Source organism: Simochromis diagramma, unplaced genomic scaffold, assembly GCF_900408965.1.
Source record: "Simochromis diagramma unplaced genomic scaffold, fSimDia1.1 OVJJ01000602.1, whole genome shotgun sequence".
Taxonomy (NCBI): domain Eukaryota; kingdom Metazoa; phylum Chordata; class Actinopteri; order Cichliformes; family Cichlidae; genus Simochromis; species Simochromis diagramma.
The window spans coordinates 8,474,446-8,501,366 of NW_024387040.1; the positions used below are offsets into that span (position 1 = coordinate 8,474,446).

Consider the following 26,921-nt stretch of genomic DNA (forward strand, 5'->3'; position numbering starts at 1 on the left):
TCATGGCACTTGGAGCCCAAATGATTGGTTGGCCTACTGCCAGTGTATCAGCCAGCACCATCTTATCATAGGTGTATGCATATGAAGGAATTAATGTCGGTAAAAAGATGGATTTGGAAACATTGTCACCGGTTTGTCCATCATAAAGACGAGACCGTTATAATTTAGCTGTAAAAAGATCCTCTCCTGTGGAATTCATTGCTGAAACAAAGCGTGTAAACACATACAACATACCTGTAGAGCGTGTAAACAGCCACAAAATGACCCGATTTATGATGCTTTAGAACTGGAGTGCAAGTGTCCTGCAAGGTAGTTCTGTTATTCTGTCCGCAGAATTAAGACTGCAGGCTAGAATAATAGAAACTCTTCTCTGTGTAATGTTGTGCAGAAGCAGAACTGTTCTTTGTAGATGATATTAGTGTCAGATTTTAGGAGGTAGCCAAAGAACATCTGTTATTGGTGCAGTGGTTCATATTCTGTATGTAGAAAACCGAAATAGAAACTGATTTTGGTACCTGCCACAGGGGGTTTGGCCTTCCTCCAAAGGGACATGAGGACTCTGATTTTCAAAGACTTTTAACTAGATCCCCACTGATATTTCACACTGATACCAATACTGGTGATCTAAAAATCCGATATTCCAGTGTGTCAGTGTGTATTCTGCTGTTTTGTTTTGTTTTCCAAATAAACGAAAGGGAAGCTAAAGTGCCCTCTGGTGGAAAGCAAATTACGCAATGTAAACATGATTGAACATGATTGAACATGATTGAAGGGTGCTTCTTTACTTTTTAATTTTCATTATCAGCTGTCAATTTTAAACCAGGAAAAACTATGAAAATTATATACAGTAAGTAAGAGTTATGTTCATAGGAGCCCTTTGTTTCAGTAACAAACACATTTGCAACATGTTTGCAAACTTATTTGGATGTTAGTATTACTGGCAGACACTACTGAGAGTGCTGTAAGTAGGGATGGGTATCGTTTAGGTTTTATCCGATACCAGTACCAAACCGGTACTTTTGAAACGGTGCCGGTGCTTAAACGGTGCTCGAACCGGTGCTTAAAGAATGGAGAACACAAAATTGGTCCAAAAACCTCTCATGTTCAGCTGTTTTTTTGTAAAAAGATAACAATGTTAGCCTTTTCTGCAGCTATAGGGGATTTATGGCATCACTCTTGGCTGGAAGCAGTGCTTAATCAATGGAAAACACAAACTTTGTCCAAAAACCTCTCATGTTTAGCTGTTTTTCCACTTTTTCTTTGGTCATTTTAGCTTTTTTGGCCAGGGTGAAGGGAGTATCTGCCATCAAACAAGAAGACAGCCTCATGTAACTATGATGCCTGTTTGCTAGTTCCCCTTACATGCATTAATGTAATAACGTGGTTAGCCTACTCAACGTAAATCACACACGGACAACATTAAGCTACTCACACAGAGAAGAACGGCTGCTGCTGCATCATCATCCGTCATCATTTCTGCTACACTGGCAGGCTTCGGGTTTTTGGGGGATGTTGCTAACTCTGGGTCCGATAACAGGCACCCACCCGCAGTAGATGTGCTCGGTGTGAGGTCTCGCAGCAAGCTATCAAATACGGCGCATTTCTCGGCTTTTAACAAAATGCTATACGTCGCCAGGTGTTTCATCAGACTCGAGGAGTTACCTCCTTTGCACAGTATCACCTTAAAACACTTGTTGCAGGCTGCTGAGTTTGCATCTTTTGCTGTGAAGTACAGCCAGACTTTGACTGCTTCGCCTTGGGTATTTTTAATCTGTAGCTCTGCTCTAAAAGAACATACGTACCTGGGCCCGCCTACTATGCTTGCAAAGGTAAAATGATTGGCTGGAATCCAAAGTGTGGTGACATTTCAGGAAAAAAAAGCACCGAAATGAAGCACCGAAATGTGCGCTGCTTTTCGGTCTGGTTACTACCGTTTATGTCAGAACCGGTGCCATATATGGCACCGGATCCGGTACCCCATCCCTAGCTGTAAGCGGTGCAGTCTGTGCACTGTGCTGGCGAATTTATGCCAAGAATCTTTATCTGAATTGATTTTCATTTTTAATAATAACATTTTTGGATATTAGATGATATGCATCCGTGATAGGTCAGTATTCATTGGTGACATAAACTACATCCTCCTGAGTAATGGAAATTTGGTGAACATCTTAAATACTCAAACAAAAACTGATGTCATGATCTGTGTACGGAGTAGGGAAGTTTAGACCTTTGTTTTCTGATCATCATAAGGTCAGTTTTGAACTGCAACATCCACTATAGCAATAACTTTAGACATGTGTTAACCATTAGACCAGCAGAAAGTGCCATTTATCTTCCATTATGCTCACAGTGGCAAATGTAGGCTTAAAACAACTTTTATAATATTCGGCCACTATATTCAAACATAGTTTGAAATTTGTGTAAAGTTTACAAAATAAAATCGCAGTCACTCATGCTCATCATGAACACACCTATGTGCTGTAATGAGTGAGGCATTACATATTTGAGATGCACAGAGGCTTGTCCAGTTTTTTCTTAGGTATAGATTGTAAGTGAGGTGTGACATCCACGATGCAGAAGAGGGCTACCTATATCACGAAGGACCAAACTCATCCAGCACACTCAGTTCTTTGCCGCTCTCCTCTCAGGCAGGAGGCTGAGGAGCATTAAATGCAAAACTACCAGACTGAGAAAACAGCGTCGTTCCAGAAGCTGTGAAACTTCTCATGCATAAACAGACAAGACTGTATACTACCGATCCTTTACGACACCGTCACTTTATCAATGCTAGTCATCATGGCCTCTTGCTGCTAAAATATTTATACCTAATTTCTATATCTATACTCCATACTGGTACTCAGGTTGTTGCACTCTATTTATATTATATTATTTATTACTTGTTTTGTTATTTCTGGGGGTTTTTGTGTTTCTTGTTATTTTGTTTCTTTTCACTTCTATGGATAACCGGGACCATGTGCACATAATTTCATTCCACCTCATTAAACATGTGATGCGAATAACAAGAAATCTTCCTTGATCCTTCATCCTTCATCCTTGACATGGTTTACCCAGCATAATGATTATGATGATGAAGTGACCTGAAGATAGGATCATGGCCAAACTTGAAACCTGGACCCCCTGTAGCCGGTTACCAAGATTACGTGAAGTACCCTCAGAAGGTCTGCTAGATGATTTAATGCAGCACTACGGACAATACCTACAACCACGATTACCGACACTAACAGCTGATCTACAATACGGCAGCAGTGATCAGTGAGATGCTTGGCTACAAGTTGAACAGCCACAAGGGGCAGTATTCTCCATGGAGAACACTCAAAAAAATGAAACGTTGACTTAATTAAAATTATTTTGTCAACAGGTTCCACGAAATTGAATTATGTTAGTTTAAAGCAAAAATCTTTAGTTCATCTAATTTAAAAAAAGTACTTAAGATTAACAAGACTTATTTAAGACTAACTAAATCAAGTTATGTTGTATGAACATAGATAGATATATTTACAGGTTAGATAGTTTAGAATTAGTTACTTCAACACATTTCTTATTTGTGGCAGTAAAATGTTAAATTTAAGTTAGATTAATTCAAATATTATATTTTCAGCCACCTTGTGCTTTATTAATTAGTTTTACATAAATCTATTTTGTCAACAGGTTCCACACAAATGAATTAAGTACATCCAACTTATTTTTTAAAATTTCTTTTATTGCCAACACATTCAGTGAGCATTTGTGTAAACCCAGTCCAAAATAAAACACAACAGCTCATTAGGGTTAGTAATTAACAGTATGTAGACAGATGCAACATCAAGACTATAAATTAAATGTCTGTATCTACCAGAAATAGAAGGAAAAAAAAACCCCATTGAAGATCACATAACACATTGATAAGATGACACTTGAGTTATGCACATGTGATGCTAGTAAGGTCTGTGGAGTGTTTTTTTCTTTTAGTGTCTAAAATGGATAGCAAAGTTGCTATTTGCAATGATTGCTTAGGGTCAGTCCAAGTAACACAACGCCAATGAAGTGCTTTCCTTACAATGCAAAGTGAAGTGTCCACCTCAACAGCCACAATTAAAAAAAAAAAAATTAATGTAATAATAATAATGATATAATAATAATAAATAGTCCACTGATATTAGCAATCAAAGAAATTACATCACCATCCCAAATAAACTTTAACAAACATGCCAACCTTATGGTCTAACAATAAAACAGCTTGTCAGCGTTCAGTTTTTTGCAACAAGCACAGCAGTAACCATTTAACACTTGCCACTGTCAACGTTTATTTTACCAGTGTTTGGGCAAAAAAACTTCAGTTGTAAACATTTTAACATGGAAACAATTGTTCGTCTTTAAAAGTCCGCAAAATACATTCATCCTGCATTCCTAACTTACCCTTATTCTTAGTATGTTTTGCAATTACCTTTACAATGCACACAATGTAACACAAACTGAATATGAACATATTTCCACCTCATAACAATATGTCTTGAACGCTAATATACACACCACCCTTCAACATTTCTGGTGCAGTATCATCTCTCAATTAAATCCTTTAAATCTCAATACTTTTGATGGTCTCTTACTAGCCCCCCCACAAGAGTAAAATCTCTCAAATTGTAGTAGTTTACAAACTTTTCAAAATGTTCTAAATTTCTCTTAAATGTAATTTTCCCTTTATCTGTCATTTACAAATTACCATTTTATTCCCATTCAGCCTCCGAAAAACTTCTGTCCATCTGACAGAACATTCATCATCCAAATTAAGGGTTGGCTTATTCATTCAGTTTATTCTTGAGCAACTGTACCTTGGTCAAGAGTCTGCTGACATACAGATGAAGGAAGAGCTTCTGAAGTACTTCAAAGAAAGCTTTCAGTCTCGAGGTTAACTGAGATTCAGTGTATATATCCCATCCATTAAGAGTGCACATGCAGAGGCCAGGTCTTCCAGGTCATGTAGGACACACTAGATCATAGGTGTCAAACTCTGGCCCGCGGGCCAAATTTGGCCCGCAGCCTACTTACATTTGGCCCGCAAAGCCATACCAAATTACTATCAGAGCTGGCCTACTGGTATGATATAGCTAATATATATATTGTTTAGTATTAAGCTTTGCTTGTTCCATATTCAGTTTTTCAGCAAAACGTGTCCATAAGAAAAGATTCATTCTTATATCTGGAGGAATAAATACATTTCAATAAATATTAACGTTAGCCCGCGACTTTGTTCCAGTTTTGAATTTTGGCCCACTGTGTATTTGAGTTTGACACCCCTGCACTAGATGGTTATACCCACATCGGCTGGAGGAGTGCTGGCATCAGCTCTTTTGATGGTAAAGATAGCAAGGGTAATTTGTTCCAGCTCCCTCTGAACATCTGTAGCTTAGAGACACAAAAACATAGAAAAATGGCATCCAGTTTTAAAAAAGAAAGAAAAAGGGCCAAAGCTACCCTTTAATGACATAAACACAAATTAGGAACATGCACCCCAGTGCGCCACTATTTTAGACTACAGATTCAACAATAAATATAAATAGTTTGGGTATACAAGAAGATTTCCCAAAACATTTAAACAGGTTCCATGCAAATTACAACAACAACAACATTACAACATGCAACAACATTAGTTATTCAAAATTTGGTTTAATACAGATAAAAACTAAGGGCAGACATCGAGGTTGCACTCATTTCGGGAAGGAAGAGGCTCTTTGTCCAGTTGTGCTGTCCATTCAGAAGCCGACGGTATTGTGCATAAATCCAGCCAAGTCTGTAGGTTCCCCTCCAGAATGAACAGACCTTTAATCGGATCATGGGCACATACAGAGCATTAATTTAGTTAATACTAAACGCTGCTTCTTACCGTCTAATGTTTTTAAACTTGGATAATGCCACAAATGACTGGGGAAACAAAAGCTCCGACTGCATTGAAAGTGTTGAGATAAAAGTCGATGCAAGCAGTTAGAGTGTGCGTCTTTTCCTAGTATTGTTATAAATAAGTGGGGACCGGGAAAGAATCAAAAAAATGGAATCAAAAATGGCATCTATACAAAGTGCATACTTCTTATCTTCTCAATTTAGTTGGTTCTCGTCCCATCACCACAGATGGATCAAAATGAAGCACCTTTTAGTCGCCTTTAAAAACATTTGTAAAAGGAGTTTGGGCTGTGCTGATGTATTGGATGTAACTGTTTGCAATAGGTCAGCTTGTGAATGTCTTTCCTCCTATATTCCACAATCGTTATAAGTGGAAGCAAAGTGGAAGCTTTTGCAATCAACAAGCAACTCAGCCACAGAGTGAAGACCACATAAAGTTACATAGTGAGGTTGCGTAGTGCTGAGGATCATAGTGCATAAAGTTGGCCAACACTCTGCGGACTGAATAACTGCAAGTTCAAACCTCCTCTGGCATTGAACATCAGCACGAAATATGTGGACAAAGAGCTTCACACACTTTGTCCAGTCGTAGTGCTCTTCAGCCCATATCTGTGCACGTGGCGTATTGAAATTCCTAACAATATGACTTTTAACTAAATGACTTATTTAAAATTAAAACTATAATACAAGTATAAATAACGTTTACTTTATCAACAACGTGACATTGTGATGTCATGTTTTGAGTTATAAATCATAACACATTACAATAAAAAGGTCTGTTTCATTGTTATGTTTGTTTGGATGGTGTGATTATTGTGTAGATAAAAACAAATAACACTAGGCCATATAAACAGATATTAAAGAAGCATAATGAATAAATTAACAACAATCATACTGCTAATAATCGACTTATATGAATAAAAGTGTGATCTATTACATGGCTCAAACAGAGACGATCTGTGGATAACTGATCTGTCATTTGACACGTAGTTTTACACTTTGACCACTTTTCCATAGACTTCTTGTGACTCTGATTATCCCCAATCATTTTCTCTTTGTGATGCTTAACTTGCAGTGGGGCAATACAGTCCCTGCAAGAACAAATCTATTGACAGATGACAGATATATCTTATTTGTAGTTCAGTGCTCAAATAAGTATCAGCCTACCTTCTCGTGAAGACCAGTTAGATCAATTTCCCCTTGGTTGAGTTCATGGTGTTTTCGTTTCCTTTTCTGTAAGTCAAATGATGATGATAAAGAGTAAGCACAACAAGAGCAAAATGATCATCAGTATTGTTCTTTACAGCTCCAACCAAGCAAGCAGTAGCACCACTGTAATCCACTGTGTCAAACTCTAAAAGTAAATTCTACTGTCTGGCATTACACCGAGCTGACAGAGTTAGTTTACATGTCTGTCATTTAATTTAAACAATATCAGTGGTGCTGAAATAAGCAGAATAACTTTGTGCAAGTCTGTTTGCAAGTTATGTGAGTTAAATATATCCATCAGTCTGGATCTTCATTATTAGTAAGTCACCATAAAGTAGCGTATAAAATGCTACTTTGTAATATGTATTTTTCGCTTCAGGTTGTCAGGATCCTTGGTTTACTTTGCTTGCCACTGGATGTGCTAGTTCTGGACTGCTTGACAAGCAAGGTGAAAATGCTTATGTATAGCAACCTGAGCTTTAAGTCACTATGGTTAAGAGAGTTCCTTATTAACTTTCACACATCGTATTTTTATGTCCCACAAACAAAACACGATCACGAGCAATAACCAACCTTTTTGGCACAACCAGGTAGATTGTTGGGGTTAACAGGAATGTCCTCAGAGCCTGACATAAGACCACTGACAAAAACTGATGTCAGTACTAGTATCATGACATATAAACTAGTACTTATGTCATGTGACACATGCCACACTCAACCTCCTTCTAAAGTGAAGAGTGAAAAAGCTTTCAATAGGAGCTGGCTGTTGAATGGAGGATATATAATATAAGATAGAATGAAATAAGAAATGATCAAGAAACCTTATATGTCTCTCACAAGATGCCGAGATGCCACTGAATGTGGGCGAGGGGAGAATCTACCCTGTTAAAGAGGAAACTGTGGAGAGAACCAGTGAGATGTTCTCAGAGCTATCCTGCAAAAAAAATAGTATCCTCGCAGCGATGATCCTGCCAGTGATGTCAACATGCTACAGGTGCTGTAGGCGAACTGTTTGACAGCTGAGTACTTTTTGGTCTTAAAAGTGCTTATTGTCAAGTGCTTTTTGGTATTGCAGGTATTGGCTTGGCTTATGTGTTGAATTACATTGCATCGGGCTCTGGAGCCCCTGGTAGAGGTGACTGTCTGTTGTTACAGACTATTTGTACAACCTGTTAACCATAGTAAGAGCTTTGTTTGCAATTGCCAGTAGCAATTCATATGTGAGTCAGTAATCTATGCAAACTTTATGGACATATTCCTCAGTTTGGTGACCTCGGAAACACCTTTCTACTTTCTTTAGATTTGTTCCCTCCTTCTCACACGCAATGATGTTCGTGTAGGCTGAAAAAGTCCTCTCTGCAGGCTCTCAATAGGCAAATACTATACAAACAGACACAACTGAGGTAGCATCAAGTGAGCATTAAATGAAAAAAGGGGGAAATATTTGCTGGTTAGGGGAGGAATTGCTGCCCCAAGTGAAGGAGTTTAAGTTCTTGGGACATAGAAGATAGACAAGACATCACGACTACAGGAGACCATACCTGCAACTGAGAAAGACAGGAAGAGGATGACAAGCTTTGTACTGCAGATTTGAGGGATACATTCATACCCCGCACCAAATACCCCCATCATGACTCTACTATGCCCACCTGAAGATGTGAGCCAGGTCTTCAAGAGACAGAAAACCTGGAAAGCACCAGACACAGAAAGTTTGCATGTGGTTGTTTCTAGTTTGGAGATTCTGTGCTTGCACAGGCCCTCCTGTGGGCGCACCTCCTTGATGATCTGAAGATTGTAGTGAAAATGTCTGATGCATGTTCTCAATCATCCAGGTAAGTAATCTCCAAAAGTTGATCTGTTCATCTGGATGTAGCATTTTCAGTGGAGAAACGTTTCCTCACTCTCCAAGTGACTTCTCAGTCTCAGCTAACTGCAGGTTTCCCCAATCGTATAAACAGTACATTTGCATATGACTGAAACCAGCCCACCGACGAGAACAATGGCCTGGAAGGTGAGTTCCTTAATCTTAATATGCAAATTCTGATGACCATTGATCAAACAACCACTGATCAGTCAGCTGAGACTGAGAAGTCACCTGGATGAGTGATGAAACATTTCTCCACTAAAAACGCTACGTTCAGATGAACAGACAACTTTTGGAAATTGAGTGGAAAATAAGAGCCAGCTGATCACCACGAGTTTAAGGGGGACATAGGGGATTATGTCTCCCTGCTAATATGCTAATACACATACTACTGTGTTTCATTAGCCTATCAAACCACATTAAATAATTGTTTATTTTATCTCCAGTGGTCTGTCTTGAGCTATGTGACAGAGTGCAATTGGACCCATAAGTATTAAAAAACCAGGCATGTCCCAACAGCATGCAAAAACAAGACATATCTGAATGTGTCTGAAAAGGTGGTCTTAAAAGCCGTTAGAAACGCAAACACAAGGTGTGGGCCTGAAATGGGCAAAAAAAGAATATGTGTCCTGTCTATATGTGTGTGTGCGTTAACTGTTTCTTCAAAACTTCTAAATCGTACAATGGGGCCCATTCATTCCCTTTTCGATGCGTGTGGTGGAAGTGCAGATATAGTAGTCAGAAGATGACATAATGCAGTCGGGGTTACACATGGGTAACTCACTTTCACATCCATCAGTCTTGGTTTGTGTTGGTTTTGGCACAAATGGGGACTCTTACTACCGCAAAAACCAGAAGTCCCTGACAATTACAATAAATATTATTATTACTTATTTATTAATAATATAACAGTAAAGTGTAAAGTAAGTGTAAAGTGTAAAGTTGTCACTAACCTTTTAGTAAAACAACAACACAACAACAACCATAAATAAATACATTAAAATTTAATATTTATGCTTCCCCATGCCTTATGCACTATATCACAGTATTTCATGTTTCATTAAAAGGTTTATACTCCTCGTCGTTATAAAGGCAATTCTATCTTTTTACGTCATAAAATGTTGCAAAACTGCCTTCTAGAAAATATATATGAACGATTATTCCCCCAAACACATACATATTCTAGAAATGTTTGATTTGATTCATGTGGGAATATGAAAAAAACTTGCACTTTCATGCATCACTTGAGAAAATGCAGCAGCATTACCTTTGAGGGTTTGCATGTTTTTTTCAGGACATCCGTGTTCCCTGTATCCACATCTGCTCTGTTATTCGCGTTATAGTATCTCTTAAAAACCTGGAAGCATGCCTTTGAAATACACTTCAGAGCTGACTTCTGATTCCTCTCCATCGTATGCACGGCGAATATCCCCGATCGATAAGCGAGCATGAATCCAAAACGCCGAGGCTTCGTGGAGCACCACGGACATCATTAAAGGGGGTGTGTTTGAAACCAGACGGAGATTAGCTCGTGCTTGAGAGCAACCGGACACGTAAGCGCAAACGAGCCTATTTCTTTGAAAATAAAACGAAACTTGCGCGGCAAAACTCAGTCGTTAACCAACGTGATCATCGCGGAAGTAGATGACACAAGTTTTCTTCCCATATATACGATCCGTAGAAACACCAGCGCTTTACGGATGAAATCCTACACGAGGCAGAGAGCAGAGGAGTGAGAGGAACGAGTCCCGCGAAATACACAATACTTTTAATACCAGACCAGACAACGCGGATGTGAGTCCTACTCAGCTCGGCCGGAGAGGACGACCGTTCATTCAAGAGAACGTGAAAGGCGACGCGGCGACGATGCTGACTTCTGCCTCCAGCGTCGGTCTGCAGCAGCTTCCTTGCAGCAGGGAGAGGAAAATCCGTGTTTAACGACCTCCGCTTAGAACGGAGGCGAAAACCTGCAAGCTGTTTGAAATTGCTGGTTGGGACTTCAACGACTTTCTCCAAGCTCTGCACAAGGTAATGTCTGCTACCTTGATTTGAGTCAAGCAGTGCGAAGTCAGAAAGTTCTTACATACATTTTCATGGCACTTGGAGCCCAATGATTGGTTGGCCTACTGCCAGTGTATCAGCCAGCACCATCTTATCATAGGTGTCGCATATGAAGGAATTAATGTCGGTAAAAGATGGATTTGGAAACCATTGTCACCGGTTTGTCCATCATAAAGACGAGACCTTTATAATTTAGCTGTAAAAAGATCCTCTCCTGTGGAATTCATTGCTGAAACAAAGCGTGTAAACACATACAACACCTGTAGAGCGTGGAAAACCCACAAATGACCCGATTTATGATGCTTTAGAACTGGAGTGGCAGTGTCCTGCAAGGTAGTTCTGTTATTCTGTCCGCAGAATTAAGACTGCAGGCTAGAATAATAGAAACTCTTCTCTGTGTAATGTTGTGCAGAAGCAGAACTGTTCTTTGTGAGATGAATTAGTGTCAGATTTTAGGAGGTAGCCAAAGAACCTGTTATGGTGCAGTGGTTCATATTCTGTATGTAGAAAACCGAAATAAAACTGATTTGGTACCTGCCACAGGGGGTTGGCCTTCCTCCAAGGACATGAGGACTCTGATTTTCAAAGACTTTATAACTAGATCCCCACTGATATTTCACACTGATACCAATACTGGTGATCTAAAATCGATATTCCAGTGTGTCAGTGTGATTCTGCCTGTTTTGTTTGTTTTCCAAATAAACGAAAAGGAAGCTAAAGTGCCCTCGGTGGAAAGCAAATTACGCAATGTAAACATGATTGAACATGATTGAACATGATTGAAGGGTGCTTCTTTACTTTTTAATTTTCATTAGAGCGTCAATTAAACAGGAAAAAACTATGAATATATATACAGTAAGTAAGAGTTATGTTCATAGGAGCCCTTTGTTTCAGTAACAAACACATTTGCAACTGTTTGCAACTATTGGATGTTAGTATTACTGGCAGACACTACTGAGAGTGCTGTAAGAGGGATGGGTATCGTTTAGGTGTTTATCCGATACCAGTACCAAACCGGTACTTTTGAAACTGCCGGTGCTTAAACGGTGCTCGAACGGTGCTTAAAGAATGGCAGAACACAAAATTGGTCCAAAAACCTCTCATGTTCAGCTGTTTTTTTGTAAAAAGATACAATGTTAGCCTTTTCTGCAGTATAGGGGATTATGGCATCACTCTTGGCTGTGAAGCAGTGCTTAATCAATGGAAACAACAAACTTTGTCCAAAAACCTCTCATTTGAGCTGTTTCCACTTTTCTTTGGTCATTTTAGCTTTTTTGGCCAGGGGTGAAGGGAGTATCTGCCATCAAACAGAAGACAGCCTCATGTAACTATGATGCCTGTTTGCTAGTTCCCCTTTCATGCATATGTATAACGGGTTAGCCTACTCAACGTAAATCACACACGGACAACTTAAGCTACTCACACAGAGAAGAGCGGCTGCTGGCTGCATCATCATCCGTCATCATTTCTGCTACCTGGCAGGCTTCGGGTTTTTGGGGGATTGTGCAACTCTGGGTCCGATAACAGGCAACCCACCGCAGAGATGTGCTCGGTGTGAGGTCGCGCAGCAAGCTATCAAATACGGCGCATTTCTCGGCTTTTTAAACAAACTGCATAGTCGCCAGTGTGTTAATCAGACTCGAGGAGTTACCTCCTTTGCACAGTAACCTTAAAAACTTGTTGCAGGCTGCTGCAGTTTGCATCTTTTGCTGTGAAGTACAGCCAGACTTTGACGTCTCGCCTTGGGTATTTTTAATATGGAGCTCTGCTCTAAAAGAACATACGTACCTGGGCCCGCCTACTAGCTTGCAAAGGTAAAATGATGGCTGGAATCCAAAGTGTGTGGCACATTTCAGGAAAAAAAAGCACCGAAATGAAGCACCGAAATGTGCGCTGCTTTCGGTCTGGTTACACCGTTATGTCAGAACCGGTGCCATAATGGCACGGATACCGGTACCCATCCCTAGCTGTAAGCTGGTGCAGTCTGCTGCCACTGTGCTGGCGAATTTATGCCAAGAATCTTTATCTGAATTGATTTTCATTTTTAATAATACATTTTTGGATATAGTAGATATGCATCCGTGATAGGTCAGTATTCATTGGTACATAACTACTAATCCTGAGAATGGAAATTGGTGAACATCTTACAATACTTCAAACAAAACTGATGTCAGTGATCTTTGTAGGAGTAGAGAGTTGAGACCCTTGTTTCTGATCATCAGAAGGTCAGTTTGACGCAACATCCCACTATAGCATAACTTTGACATGTGTTAACCATTAGACCAGCAGAAGTGCCATTTACTCCATTATGCTCACAGTGGCAAATGTGAGGCTAAAACAACTTTTATAATATTGGCGCACTATATTCAAACATAGTTTGAAATTTGTGTAAAGTTTAAAAATAAAACTCGCAGTCACTCAGCTCATCATTGAACACACCTATGTGCTGTAATGAGTGAGGCATACATATTTGAGATGCAACAGAGGCTTGTCCAGTGTTTTCTTGGTATGATTGTAAGTGAGGTGTTGACATCCCATGCAGGAAGAGGGCTACCTATATCACGAGGACCAACTCATCCAGCACACTCATTCTTTGCCGCTCTCCTCTCGGCAGGAGGCTGAGGAGAGAGAAAATCAACTACCAGACTGAGAAACAGCGTCGTTCCAGAAGCTGTGAAACTTCTCAATGCATAAACAGACAAGAACTGTTATACTACGATACTTTACTGACACGTCACTTATCGACTAGTCATCATGGCTCTTGCTGCTAAAATATTTATACCTATTTTCTATATCTATACTCCAATACTGGTACTCAGGTTTGCACTCTCATTTATATTATATTATTTTATTACTTGTTATTTGTTATTTCTGGGGGTTTGTGTTTCTTTGTTTTTTGTTTCTTTTCACTTCTATGGATAACCGGGACCATGTGCACATAATTTCATCCACCTCATGTACACATGTGATGCGATAACAAGAAAGCTACCTTGATCCTTCATCCTTCATCCTTGCATGGTTTACCCGGCATAATGATTAATGAGATGAGTGACCTGAAAGTAGGATCATGGCCAAACTTGAAACCTGGACCCCCGTAGCGGGTACCAAGATTAGTGAAGATACCGCAGAACTGCTGTTGCCTTGAATAATATCAAGATGTTACATTTGATACATGCAAACCTGAAGAAGTGATATACTTAGACATGCTTTAACACCTGTGATAGCTTACCATATAACTTCAGGGATAAATCCTCCTGCTATCAGCCACCTACAGTGCAGCATGATGGTGGAGAGGAACAATGTCTTACAGAGGTTTCACACCTTAGTCTCGATGGCGGTAATGACCACGCCTTTTTTCACACTTTGGTTCATGCGACACCTTTAGTGTGTCTGCGACCCTCAGAACCACGTCCAAGGGGACAAACTCCACTAAGGGTCAAATACCTTGGACTCTCCATCAGTTTGGAACTGAAAAAAACTCTTGGATGAGAAGCAAAATGTGTTCAAGGGTCTAAAAAAGTAATTCTGCTCTCCTTCAAACACTCAACACTACCATGACCTGGATGACTGAGAAACTATGATTTATATATCCAGTCCTGCAAAAGTCTTGAGTCAGTCCTCATTTCTCCATATTATGGTCTGATGAAATGAAGAAGAAGTTGCCTGAGGAGCTTATTCCTGAGGACTAGAACTGACAAGAAAGCGCATCTAAGAGCTTATCTTTTCAAGCTTGTTAGAATTGTACAAACTCAGTTTTTGCCTCATACACTCTATTTTGCTTTATGTTTTCACACATTTTTGCACGGTACAATATGGAATTTAAAGATGAAACTCAAACATTTCACACCTCTCTGAGATATCAGCAGAGCAACGATATCGGCCCAGGACCAAGACTTCATACGGTTTCTTGTGTGGTGAGTCTAGCGGAAACACAAATTGCCCAAATGTGGTTGACCTGAGGAGAAATAGCATCGTCTTAAAAACAACTTGGATTGACATTAGCAGGTAATGCTTCCCAGTTCTTAAACAATTAATCGGTTGAAAGTTTCTGTATTATCTGTACCTTGACCCAGAACCATTCAGCCACAACTTCTACGCCCCAATGTGGATACAGCTCATCACGGAACAAACGCAGGTGGCTTGGCCGGTTTGTCACCCAGGTCACCACTAAACAGTTTGGAGATGCCAGCAGGGGAATAGGGAGCCGCTTTAGCTGGGATGAGGGCAACGAGCCGTATCTTCAGTGAGAAAATTGATATAGTCAGTGTAAATTTCTCAACTGTGGGATAATAAAGGTTTATTCTATTCTATTCTATTCTAAATACAACCACCATGCCCATTACTTTTCTTTATTTTCTAGCCATTTTCGCTTCTTCAACCAGTTTTTGTCTGGTGCCACCATCAGGCTGAAATCTGAAGATTCAGAGTGATTAACCTTTACAAGTTTAATGAGTTATGTGAACTTTTCAGGTCATGTTTTTTGCAAATTTAGTGAGAAAGCTTCACATCTGTTGTATGCACAAACAGTTTTGGTTCACAGATGATACATTTTTCTGACTCTAGTGATTGAATGACTTCTTCTTATAATCACTGTGAGTAATTTTGATAGAAATGTATAAAAAGGATTAGCTGGATTGTCAGGACATTTGTTATGCATTAGGCATCTCATGTTGCCGTGATTATTAATTCTTATAATGCTGATATTCCTTACGTTATGGCTTTAGGCAGCTTTTTTCTTAGAGGACACTGAATGCTTTGAGCTCTTGAGGCCTCAAAATCCTTTACATAAACAGACTGGGATGAAAATATCTCTTTGATTAATATCCATGGGTAACACCATAACTATTTTACAGTACGGGGACATGTGCAAACATAACTATAAACCACTGGACTTTATCAGTTTCTTTTCTTAGAAGCTCTCTTATTTGTTTCTTCTTATGTCACCTGCTTTATATGCTCTTGTAACATGTAAATTTCATACCCAGAAATCTATAAAGTTTTATCCTCTTTTGCTTCATCCTCCAAAAATACTTGAATACCAAATTACCTGCGACTTCTTTTCACAGACTTGTTTTTCCCATGGTGGATCCATAACGATTAGGTCGAACCTTGTTCCGTCTGTGTGAAGAAACAAGCAAAGAATGTCAGGCTGTGAAACAACAAACAAGATCTCTCTTGAGACGATGAGAAATTACACTGAGCCATACCACAGTAAGTTACAACACTTAAGTTCAGGGAAGAGTCCCCGTGTTTTTGCCTCACACAAAGATAAAACTTTTGCCTTTCAAATAATGGTATCACAAGCACACAGAATTGTAAGGCTTTAAAAAAAAACTTTTTAATAACCTTTGTTTCAGTTAACATTTTCTTTCTAGTTCACATGCACTGCTCCCAGTGTTTTACTCACAGTGGACTAATGGTTGTATCCTCGTGAAATCAGACAGCAGGAAAGCCGTGTGGGGGGGTATTACATACTCCTCTCCCATCAGCCGTAACCACGGTAGCCCAGTCCGCCTTGTTCTCTGTCACCTGAGAGAACAAGTCGACGTGAGACGTACAGCCATCCTCGCCAACAAGTAACTGAGCGCCCCGTTCCTGCTCCTCATCCTCCACCAGAGGGAGATCTTTAGCCATTTCACAAAGAGCAGCGAGGTTGCACTCCTGTGAAGGAAGAGGCTCTTTGTCCACGTTTGTCTGTCCATTCAGATAGCCGAGCGGTTGTGCAGAATCCACCAAGTACTTGGTTCCCTCCAGAATAACAGACTTTATCTGCGTCATGGCACATAACAGAGATTATTTAGTCTGAATACTAAACCAGCCTTCTTACCTCTAATATTTTAAACTTGGATGAATGCACAATAACTTGAACAAAGCTCCACTGATTGAAAGTGTGGAGATAAAAGTCACTGCAGCAGTTGTAGAGATGTTGTCTTTTAATTATTTTATAATGCCTCAAAAATGGAACATCTTACAAAGTGCATACTTCTTAATCTTTCAATTTAGTTGTTCTCTAGTCCCATCACCACAGATGGATCAAATGAAGCACCTTTAGTCTGCCTTTTAAAAACATTTGTAAAAGGAGGGGTCGTCCTAAAGAGCTCCCTGATTTGAGCATGCTGATGTAATTGGATGTAACTGTTGCAATAGGTCAGCTTGTGAAATGTCTTTCCTCCTAGATATTCCACAATCGATTATAAGTGGAAGCAAAGTGGAAGCTTTAGCAATCACAGCAACTCAGCCACAGAGTGGAAAGACCACATAAAGTTACATAGTGAGGTGCGTTAGTGCTGCGGATCATAGTGCATAAAAGCTTGCCAACACTCTGCGGACTGAATAACTGCAAGTTCCAAACCTCCTCTGGCATTAACATCAGCACGAAATATGTGGACAAAGAGCTTCAACACTTTGTCCATGTAGTGCTCTTCAGCCCATATCTGTGCACTGGCGTATTGAAATTCTCTAACAATATGACTTTTAAGCTAAAATGACTTATTTTAAAATTAAAACTATAATACAAGTATAAATAACGTTTACTTTATCACAAAGTGACATTGTGATGTCATGTTTTGAGTTATAAATCATAACACATTACAATAAAAAGGTCTGTTTCATTGTTATGTTTGTTATGGATGGTGTATTATTGTGTAGATAAAAAACAAATAACACTAGGCCATATATAAATCAGATATTTAAAAGAAGCATTAATGAATAAATTAACAACAATCATACTGCTAATAATCGACTTATATGAATAAAAGTGTGATCTATTACATTGGCTCAAACAGGACGATTCTGTGGATAACTGTATCTGTCAGTTTGACACGTAAGTTTACACTTTGACCACTTTTCCATAGACTTCTTGTGACTCTGATTATCCCCAATCATTTTTTCTCTTTGTGATGCTTTAACTTCAGTGGGGCAATACAGTCCCTGCAAGAACAAATCTATTGACAGATGACAGATTATATCTTATTTGTAGTTCAGGCTCAGAATAAGTATCAGCCTACCTTCTCGTGAAAGACCAGTGAATCAATTTCCCCTTGGTTGAGTTCATGGTGTTTTCGTTTCCTTTTCTGTAAGTCAAATTGATGAAGTGATAAAGAGTAAGCACAACAAAGAGAAAAATGATCATGGTATTGTTCTTTACAGCTCCAACCAAGCAAGCAGTAGCACCACTGTAATCCACTGTGTCAAACTCTAAAGTAAATTCTACTGATCTGGCATTAAACTGAGCTGACAGAGTTAAGTTTTACATGTCTGTCATTTTAATATTTAAACAACTATTAGTGGTGCTGAAATAAGCAGAATAACTTTGTGCAAGTCTGTTTGCAGATTTTATGTGAGTTAAAATATATCCAATCAGTCTGGATTCTTCATTATTATAAGTCACCATAAAAGTAGCAGGTATAAAATGCTACTTTTTAAATGTATTTTTCTGCTTCAGTGTCAGGATCCTTGGTTTACTTGCTTGCTCACTGTTGCATGTTACTGGACTGATTGATAAGAACAAGGTGAAAATGCATTAATGCATTAGCAACTCCTGAGCTTTAAGTTCACTATGGTTAAGAGAGTTCCTTATTAACTTTTACAACACATCAGTATTTTATGTCCCACATAACAGAAAACACGATCACGACAATAGAAACCAACCTTTTGGCACAACCAGGTAGATTTGTTGGGTGTGAACAGGAATGTCCTCAGAGCCTGACATAATGACCACTGACAAAACTGATGTCAGTACTAGTACATGACATAAAACTAGTACTTATGTCATGTGACACATGCCACACTCAACCTCCTTCTTAAAGTGAAGAGTGAAAAAGCTTTCAATAGGAGCTGGCTGTTGAATGGAGGATATATAATATAAGATAGAATGAAATAAGAAATGATCAAGAAACCTTATATGTCTCTCACAAAGATGCCAGATGCCACTGAATGTGGGCTGAGTGGGAAATCTACCCTGTTAAAGAGGAAACTGTGGAAGAGAACCAGTGAGATGTTATCTGCAGAGCTATCCTGCAAAAAAAAATAGTAATCCCTGCAGCAGATGATCCTGCCAGGTGAATGTCAACATGCTACAGGTGCTGTAGGCGAACTGTTTGACAGCTGAGTATCTTTTTGGTCTTAAAAGTGCTTATTGTCAAGTGCTTTTTGGTATTGCAGGTATGGCTTGTGCTTATGTGTTGAATTACATTGCATCGGGCTTCTTGGAGCCCCTGGTAGAGGTGACTGTCATGTTGTTACAGACTATTTGTACAACCTGTATAACCATAGTAAGAGCTTTGTTTGCATTGCCAGTAGCAATTCAGATATGAGTCAGTAATTCTATTCATAACTTTTATGGACATAATTTCCATCAGTTTGGTGACCTCAGGAACACCTTTCTACTTTCTTTAGATTTGTTCCCTCCTTCTTCAACACGCAATGATGTTCGTGTAGGCTGAAAAGTCCTCTCTGCAGGCTCTCAATAGGCAAATAGCTATACAAACAGACACAACTGAGGTAGCATCAAGTGAGCATTAAATGAAAAAAGGGGGAATTCAATTTCTGGGTTAGGGAGGAATTGCTGCCCCAAGTGAAGGAGTTTAAGTATCTTGGGGAGCAGAAGATAGACAAGACATCACGAACTACAGGAGACCATACCTGCAACTGAGACAAAGACCTGGATGACAAGCTTTGTACTGCAGATTTGAGGGATACATTCATACCCCGCACCCTAAAATACCCCCATCATGACTCTACTATGCCCACCTGAAGATGTGAGCCAGGTCTTCAAGAGACAGAAAACCTGGAAAGCACCAGACACAGAAAGTTTGCATGTGGTTGTTCTAGTTTTGGAGATTCTGTAGCTTGCATCAGGCCCTCCTGTGGGCGCACCTCCTTTAGGATCTGATGAAGATTGTAGTGAAAATGTCTTGATGCATTCTCAATCATCCAGGTAAGTAAATCTCCAAAAGTTGATTCTGTTCATCTGGATGTAGCATTTTCAGTGGGAGAAACGTTTCCTCACTCATCCAAGTGACTTCTTCAGTCTCAGCTAACTGCAGGTTTCCCCAATCGTATAAACAGTACATTTGCATAATGACTGAAACCAGCCCACCGAAGGAACAATGGCCTGGAAGGTGAGTTCCTTAATCTTAATTATGCAAATTCTGATGACCATTGATCAACAACCACTGATCAGTCAGCTGAGACTGAAGAAGTCACCTGGATGAGTGATGAAACATTTCTCCCACTAAAAACGCTACGTTCAGATGAACAGAATCAACTTTTGGAAATTGGAGTGAAAATAAGAGCCAGCTGATCACCACAGGTTTAAGGGGGACATAGGGGATTATGTCTCCCCTGCTAATATGCTAATATCACATTACTGTGTTTCATTAGCCTATCAAACCACATTAGAATACATTGTTATATTTTATCTCCATGTGGTCTGTCTTGAGGCTATGTGACAGAGTGCAATTGGACTCCATAAGTATTAAAAACCAGGCATGTCCCAACAGATGGCAAAAACAAGACATATCTGAATGTGTCTGAAAAGGTGGTCTTAAAAGCCGTTAGAAAAGCAAAACAAGTAGTGGGCCCTGAAAATGGCAAAAACAAGAATATGTGTCCTGTCTATATGTGTGTGTGCGTTAACTGACTTCTTCAAAACTTCTAAATCGTACAATGGGGCCCATTCATTCCCTTTTCTATGTGCTGTGGTGGAAGTGCAGATATAGTAGTCAGAAGATGACATAATGCAGTCGGGGTTACACATGGGTAACTCAACTTTCACATCCATCAGTCTTGGTTGTTGTTGGTTTTGGCACAAAGTGGGACTCTTACTACCGCAAAAACCAGAAGTCCCTGACAATTATAACAAGTAAATATTATTTATTACTTATTTATTAATATATATAACAGTAAAGTGTAAAGTAAAGTAAAGTGTAAAGTGTCACTAACCTTTTAGTAAAACAACAACCACAACAACAATAAATAAATAACATTAAAATTTAAATATTTATGCTTTCCCTCATGCCTTATGCACTATATCAACAGATATTTCATGTTTCATTAAAAGGTGTATACTCCTCGTCGTTATAAAGGCAATTCTATCTTTTTACGTCATAAAAATGTGCAAAACTGCCTTCTAGAAATATATATGAACGATTTATTCCCCCAAACACATACATATTCTAGAAATTTTGATTTGATTCATGTGGGAATATGAAAAAAACTTGCACTTTCATGCATCACTTGAGAAAATGCAGCAGCATTTACCTTTGAGGGTTTGCATGTTTTTTTCAGGACATCCGTGTTCCCTGTATCCACATCTGCTCTGTTATTCTCGTTATAGTAGCTCTTAAAAACCTGGAAGCACTGCCTTTTGAAACTACACTTCAGAGCTGACTTCTGATTCTCTCTCCATCGTATGCACGGCGAATATCCCCGATCGATAAGCGAGCATGAATCCAAAACCCAGCCGAGGCTTCCGTGGAGCACCACGGACATCATTAAAGGGGGTGTTGTTTGAAACCAGACGGGATTTAAGCTCGTGCTTGAGAGCAACCGGACACGTAAGCGCAAACGAGCCTATTTCTTTGAAAATAAAACCGAAACTTGCGCGGCAAAACTCAGTCGTTAACCAACGTAGATCATCGCGGAAGTAGATGACGCAAGTTTTCTGTCCCATATGACGATCCGTAGAAACACCAGCGCTTTACGGATGAAATCGCTACACGAAGGGCAGAGCAGAGGAGTGAGAGGAACGAGTCCCGCGGAAACTACACATACTTTTAATACCAGACCAGACAACGCGGATGTGAGTCTCTCACTCCAGTCTGGACGAGGACGACCGTTCATTTCAGAGTAACGTGAAAAGGCGAAGCGGCGACGATGCTGACTTCTGCCTCCCAGCGTCGGTCTGCAGCAGCTTCCTTGCAGCAGGGAGAGAAGAAAATCCGTGTTTACGACCTCCGCTTAGAAACGGAGGCGAAAACCTGCAAGCTGTTTGAAATTGCTGGTTGGGACTTCAACGACTTTCTCCAAGCTCTGCACAAGGTAATGTCTGCTACCTTGATTTGAGGTCAAGCTATAAGGGCGAGGTCAGAAAGTTCTTACATACATTTTCATGGCACTTGGAGCCCAAATGATTGGTTGGCCTACTGCCAGTGTATCAGCCAGCACCATCTTATCATAGGTGTATGCATATGAAGGAATTAATGTCGGTAAAAAGATGGATTTGGAAACATTGTCACCGGTTTGTCCATCATAAAGACGAGACCGTTATAATTTAGCTGTAAAAAGATCCTCTCCTGTGGAATTCATTGCTGAAACAAAGCGTGTAAACACATACAACATACCTGTAGAGCGTGTAAACAGCCACAAAATGACCCGATTTATGATGCTTTAGAACTGGAGTGCAAGTGTCCTGCAAGGTAGTTCTGTTATTCTGTCCGCAGAATTAAGACTGCAGGCTAGAATAATAGAAACTCTTCTCTGTGTAATGTTGTGCAGAAGCAGACCTGTTCTTTGTAGATGATATTAGTGTCAGATTTTAGGAGGTAGCCAAAGAACATCTGTTATTGGTGCAGTGGTTCATATTCTGTATGTAGAAAACCGAAATAGAAACTGATTTTGGTACCTGCCACAGGGGGTTTGGCCTTCCTCCAAAGGGACATGAGGACTCTGATTTTCAAAGACTTTTAACTAGATCCCCACTGATATTTCACACTGATACCAATACTGGTGATCTAAAAATCCGATATTCCAGTGTGTCAGTGTGTATTCTGCTGTTTTGTTTTGTTTTCCAAATAAACGAAAGGGAAGCTAAAGTGCCCTCTGGTGGAAAGCAAATTACGCAATGTAAACATGATTGAACATGATTGAACATGATTGAAGGGTGCTTCTTTACTTTTTAATTTTCATTATCAGCTGTCAATTTTAAACCAGGAAAAACTATGAAAATTATATACAGTAAGTAAGAGTTATGTTCATAGGAGCCCTTTGTTTCAGTAACAAACACATTTGCAACATGTTTGCAAACTTATTTGGATGTTAGTATTACTGGCAGACACTACTGAGAGTGCTGTAAGTAGGGATGGGTATCGTTTAGGTTTTATCCGATACCAGTACCAAACCGGTACTTTTGAAACGGTGCCGGTGCTTAAACGGTGCTCGAACCGGTGCTTAAAGAATGGAGAACACAAAATTGGTCCAAAAACCTCTCATGTTCAGCTGTTTTTTTGTAAAAAGATAACAATGTTAGCCTTTTCTGCAGCTATAGGGGATTTATGGCATCACTCTTGGCTGGAAGCAGTGCTTAATCAATGTAAAACACAAACTTTGTCCAAAAACCTCTCATGTTTAGCTGTTTTCCCACTTTTTCTTTGGTCATTTTAGCTTTTTTGGCCAGGGTGAAGGGAGTATCTGCCATCAAACAAGAAGACAGCCTCATGTAACTATGATGCCTGTTTGCTAGTTCCCCTTACATGCATTAATGTAATAACGTGGTTAGCCTACTCAACGTAAATCACACACGGACAACATTAAGCTACTCACACAGAGAAGGACGGCTGCTGCTGCATCATCATCCGTCATCATTTCTGCTACACTGGCAGGCTTCGGGTTTTTGGGGGATGTTGCTAACTCTGGGTCCGATAACAGGCAACCCACCCGCAGTAGATGTGCTCGGTGTGAGGTCTCGCAGCAAGCTATCAAATACGGCGCATTTCTCGGCTTTTAACAAAATGCTATACGTCGCCAGGTGTTTCATCAGACTCGAGGAGTTACCTCCTTTGCACAGTATCACCTTAAAACACTTGTTGCAGGCTGCTGAGTTTGCATCTTTTGCTGTGAAGTACAGCCAGACTTTGACCGCTTCGCCTTGGGTATTTTTAATCTGTAGCTCTGCTCTAAAAGAACATACGTACCTGGGCCCGCCTACTATGCTTGCAAAGGTAAAATGATTGGCTGGAATCCAAAGTGTGTGACATTTCAGGAAAAAAAAGCACCGAAATGAAGCACCGAAATGTGCGCTGCTTTTCGGTCTGGTTACTACCGTTTATGTCAGAACCGGTGCCATAATGGCACCGGATACCGGTACCCATCCCTAGCTGTAAGCGGTGCAGTCTGTGCCACTGTGCTGGCGAATTTATCCCAAGAATTTTTATCTGAATTGATTTTTATTTATAATAATACAGTTTTGGATATTAGATAAATATACATCGGTGATAGGTCAGTATTCATTGGTGACATAAACTACATCCTCCTGAGTAATGGAAATTTGGTGAAAATCTTAAACAGTTCAAACAAAAACTGATGCCATGATCTTTGTAGGAGTAGGAGAGTTGAGACCTTTGTTTCTGATCATCAGGAGGTCAGTTTGAACTGCAATAATCCATGTTATAGCATAACTTTGACTTGTGTTAAACATTAGACCAGCAGAAGTGCCATTTATCTTCCATTGTGCTCACAGTGGGGAATGTAAGCTTAAAACAACTTTAAGAACATTCGGCCACTATATTCAAACATAGTTTGAAATTTGTGAAAAAGTTTAAAAATAAAATCGCAGTCACTCATGCTCATCATGAACACACCTATATGTTGTAATGAATGAAGTGTGTGAGACATTATACATGTGAGATGCAACAAAGGCTTGTCCAGTGTTTTCTTAGGTATGAATGTAAGTGAGGTGTCGACATCCACATGCAGGAAGAGGGCTACCTATATCACGAAGGACCAAACTCATCCAGCACACTCATTCTTTGCCGCTCTCCTCTCAGGCAGGAGGCTGAGGAGCATTAAATGCAAAACTACCAGACTGAGAAACAGCGTCGTTCCAGAAGCTGTGAAACTTCTCAATGCATAAACAGACAAGAACTGTTATACTACCGATACTTTACTGACACCGTCACTTTATCAATGCTGGTCATCATGGCCTCTTGCTGCTAAAATATTTATACCTATATTTCTATATCTATACTCCATACTGGTACTCAGGTTGTTGCACTCTATTTGTATTGTATTATTTTATTACTTGTTGTTTGTTATTTCTGGGGGTTTTTGTGTTTCTTTGTTATTTTGTTTCTTTTCACTTCTATGGATAACCGGGACCATGTGCACATAATTTCATTCCACCTCATGTAAACATGTGATGCGAATAACAAGAAAGCTTCCTTGATCCTTCATCCTTCATCCTTGACATGGTTTACCCAGCATAATGATTAATGATGATGAAGTGACCTGAAAGATAGGATCATGGCCAAACTTGAAACCTGGACCCCCTGTAGCCGGTTACCAAGATTACGTGAAGTACCCTCAGAAGGTCTGCTAGATGATGTTAATGCAGCACTACGGACAATACCTACAACCACGATTACCGACACTAACAAGCTGATCTACAATACGGCAGCAGTGATCAGTGAGATGCTTGGCTACAAGTTGAACAGCCACAAGGGGCAGTATTCTCCATGGAGAACACTCAAAAAAATGAAACGTTGACTTTAATTAAAATTATTTTGTCAACAGGTTCCACGAAATTGAATTATGTTAGTTTAAAGCAAAAATCTTTAGTTCATCTAATTTAAAAAAAAGTACTTAAGATTAACAAGACTTATTTAAGACTAACTAAATCAAGTTATGTTGTATGAACATAGATGATATATTTACAGGTTAGATAGTTTAGATTAGTTACTTCAACACATTTCTTATTTGTGGCAGTAAAATGTTAAATTTAAGTTAGATTAATTCAAATATTATATTTTCAGCCACCTTGTGCTTTATTAATTAGTTTTACATAAATCTATTTTGTCAACAGGTTCCACACAAATGAATTAAGTACATCCAACTTATTTTTTAAAATTTCTTTTATTGCCAACACATTCAGTGAGCATTTGTGTAAACCCAGTCCAAAATAAAACACAACAGCTCATTAGGGTTAGTAATTAACAGTATGTAGACAGATGCAACATCAAGACTATAAATTAAATGTCTGTATCTACCAGAAATAGAAGAAAAAAAAACCCCATTGAAGATCACATAACACATTGATAAGATGACACTTGAGTTATGCACATGTGATGCTAGTAAGGTCTGTGGAGTGTTTTTTCTTTTAGTGTCTAAAATGAATAGCAAAGTTGCTATTTGCAATGATTGCTTAGGGTCAGTCCAGTAACACAACGCCAATGAAGTGCTTTCCTTTAACAATGCAAAGTGAAGTGTCCACCTCAACAGCCACAATTAAAAAAAAAAAAATTAATGTAATAATAATAATGATAATAATAATAATAAATAGTCCACTGATATTAGCAATCAAAGAAAATTACATCACCATCCCAAATAAAACTTTAACAAAACATGCCAACATTATGGTCTAACAATAAAACAGCTTGTCAGCGTTCAGTTTTTTTGCAACAGCACAGCAGTAACCATTTAACACTTGCCACTGTCAACATTTATTTTACCAGTGTTTGGGCAAAAAAACTTCAGTTGTAAACATTTTAACATGGAAACAATTGTTCGTCTTTAAAAGTCCGCAAAATATACATTCATCCTGCATTCCTAACTTACCCTTATTCTTAGTATGTTTTGCAATTACCTTTACAATGCACACAATGTAACACAAACTGAATATGAACATATTTCCACCTCATAACAATATGTCTTGAACGCTAATATACACACCACCCTTCAACATTTCTGGTGCAGTATCATCTCTCAATTAAATCCTTTAAATCTCAATACTTTTGATGGTCTCTTACTAGCCCCCCCACAAGAGTAAAATCTCTCAAATTGTAGTAGTTTACAAACTTTTCAAAATGTTCTAAATTTCTCTTAAATGTAATTTTCCCTTTATCTGTCATTTACAAATTACCATTTTATTCCCATTCAGCCTCCGAAAAACTTCTGT

General features: G+C 39.2%; 1 protein-coding gene and 1 pseudogene across 3 annotated transcripts in view; one reads left to right on the forward strand and one right to left on the reverse strand.

Moving 5' to 3' along the window:
• Positions 1-13,602: 13,602 nt before the first annotated feature.
• LOC120741537 lies at positions 13,603-21,571 on the reverse strand (annotated as a pseudogene).
• Positions 21,572-21,732: 161 nt separating this feature from the next.
• LOC120741341 (structural maintenance of chromosomes flexible hinge domain-containing protein 1-like) overlaps positions 21,733-26,921 on the forward strand; it is a 44,891-nt gene continuing 39,702 nt past the window's right edge. For 2 of the 3 annotated variants that reach the window (XM_040044167.1, XM_040044168.1), the window contains exon 1: positions 21,733-22,072. In XM_040044167.1, the coding sequence (XP_039900101.1) occupies positions 21,908-22,072 (165 nt within the window). In that variant the 5' untranslated portion in view covers positions 21,733-21,907. The remainder of the gene's footprint in view (positions 22,073-26,921) is intronic. The other variant, XM_040044169.1, reaches the window with a different exon arrangement.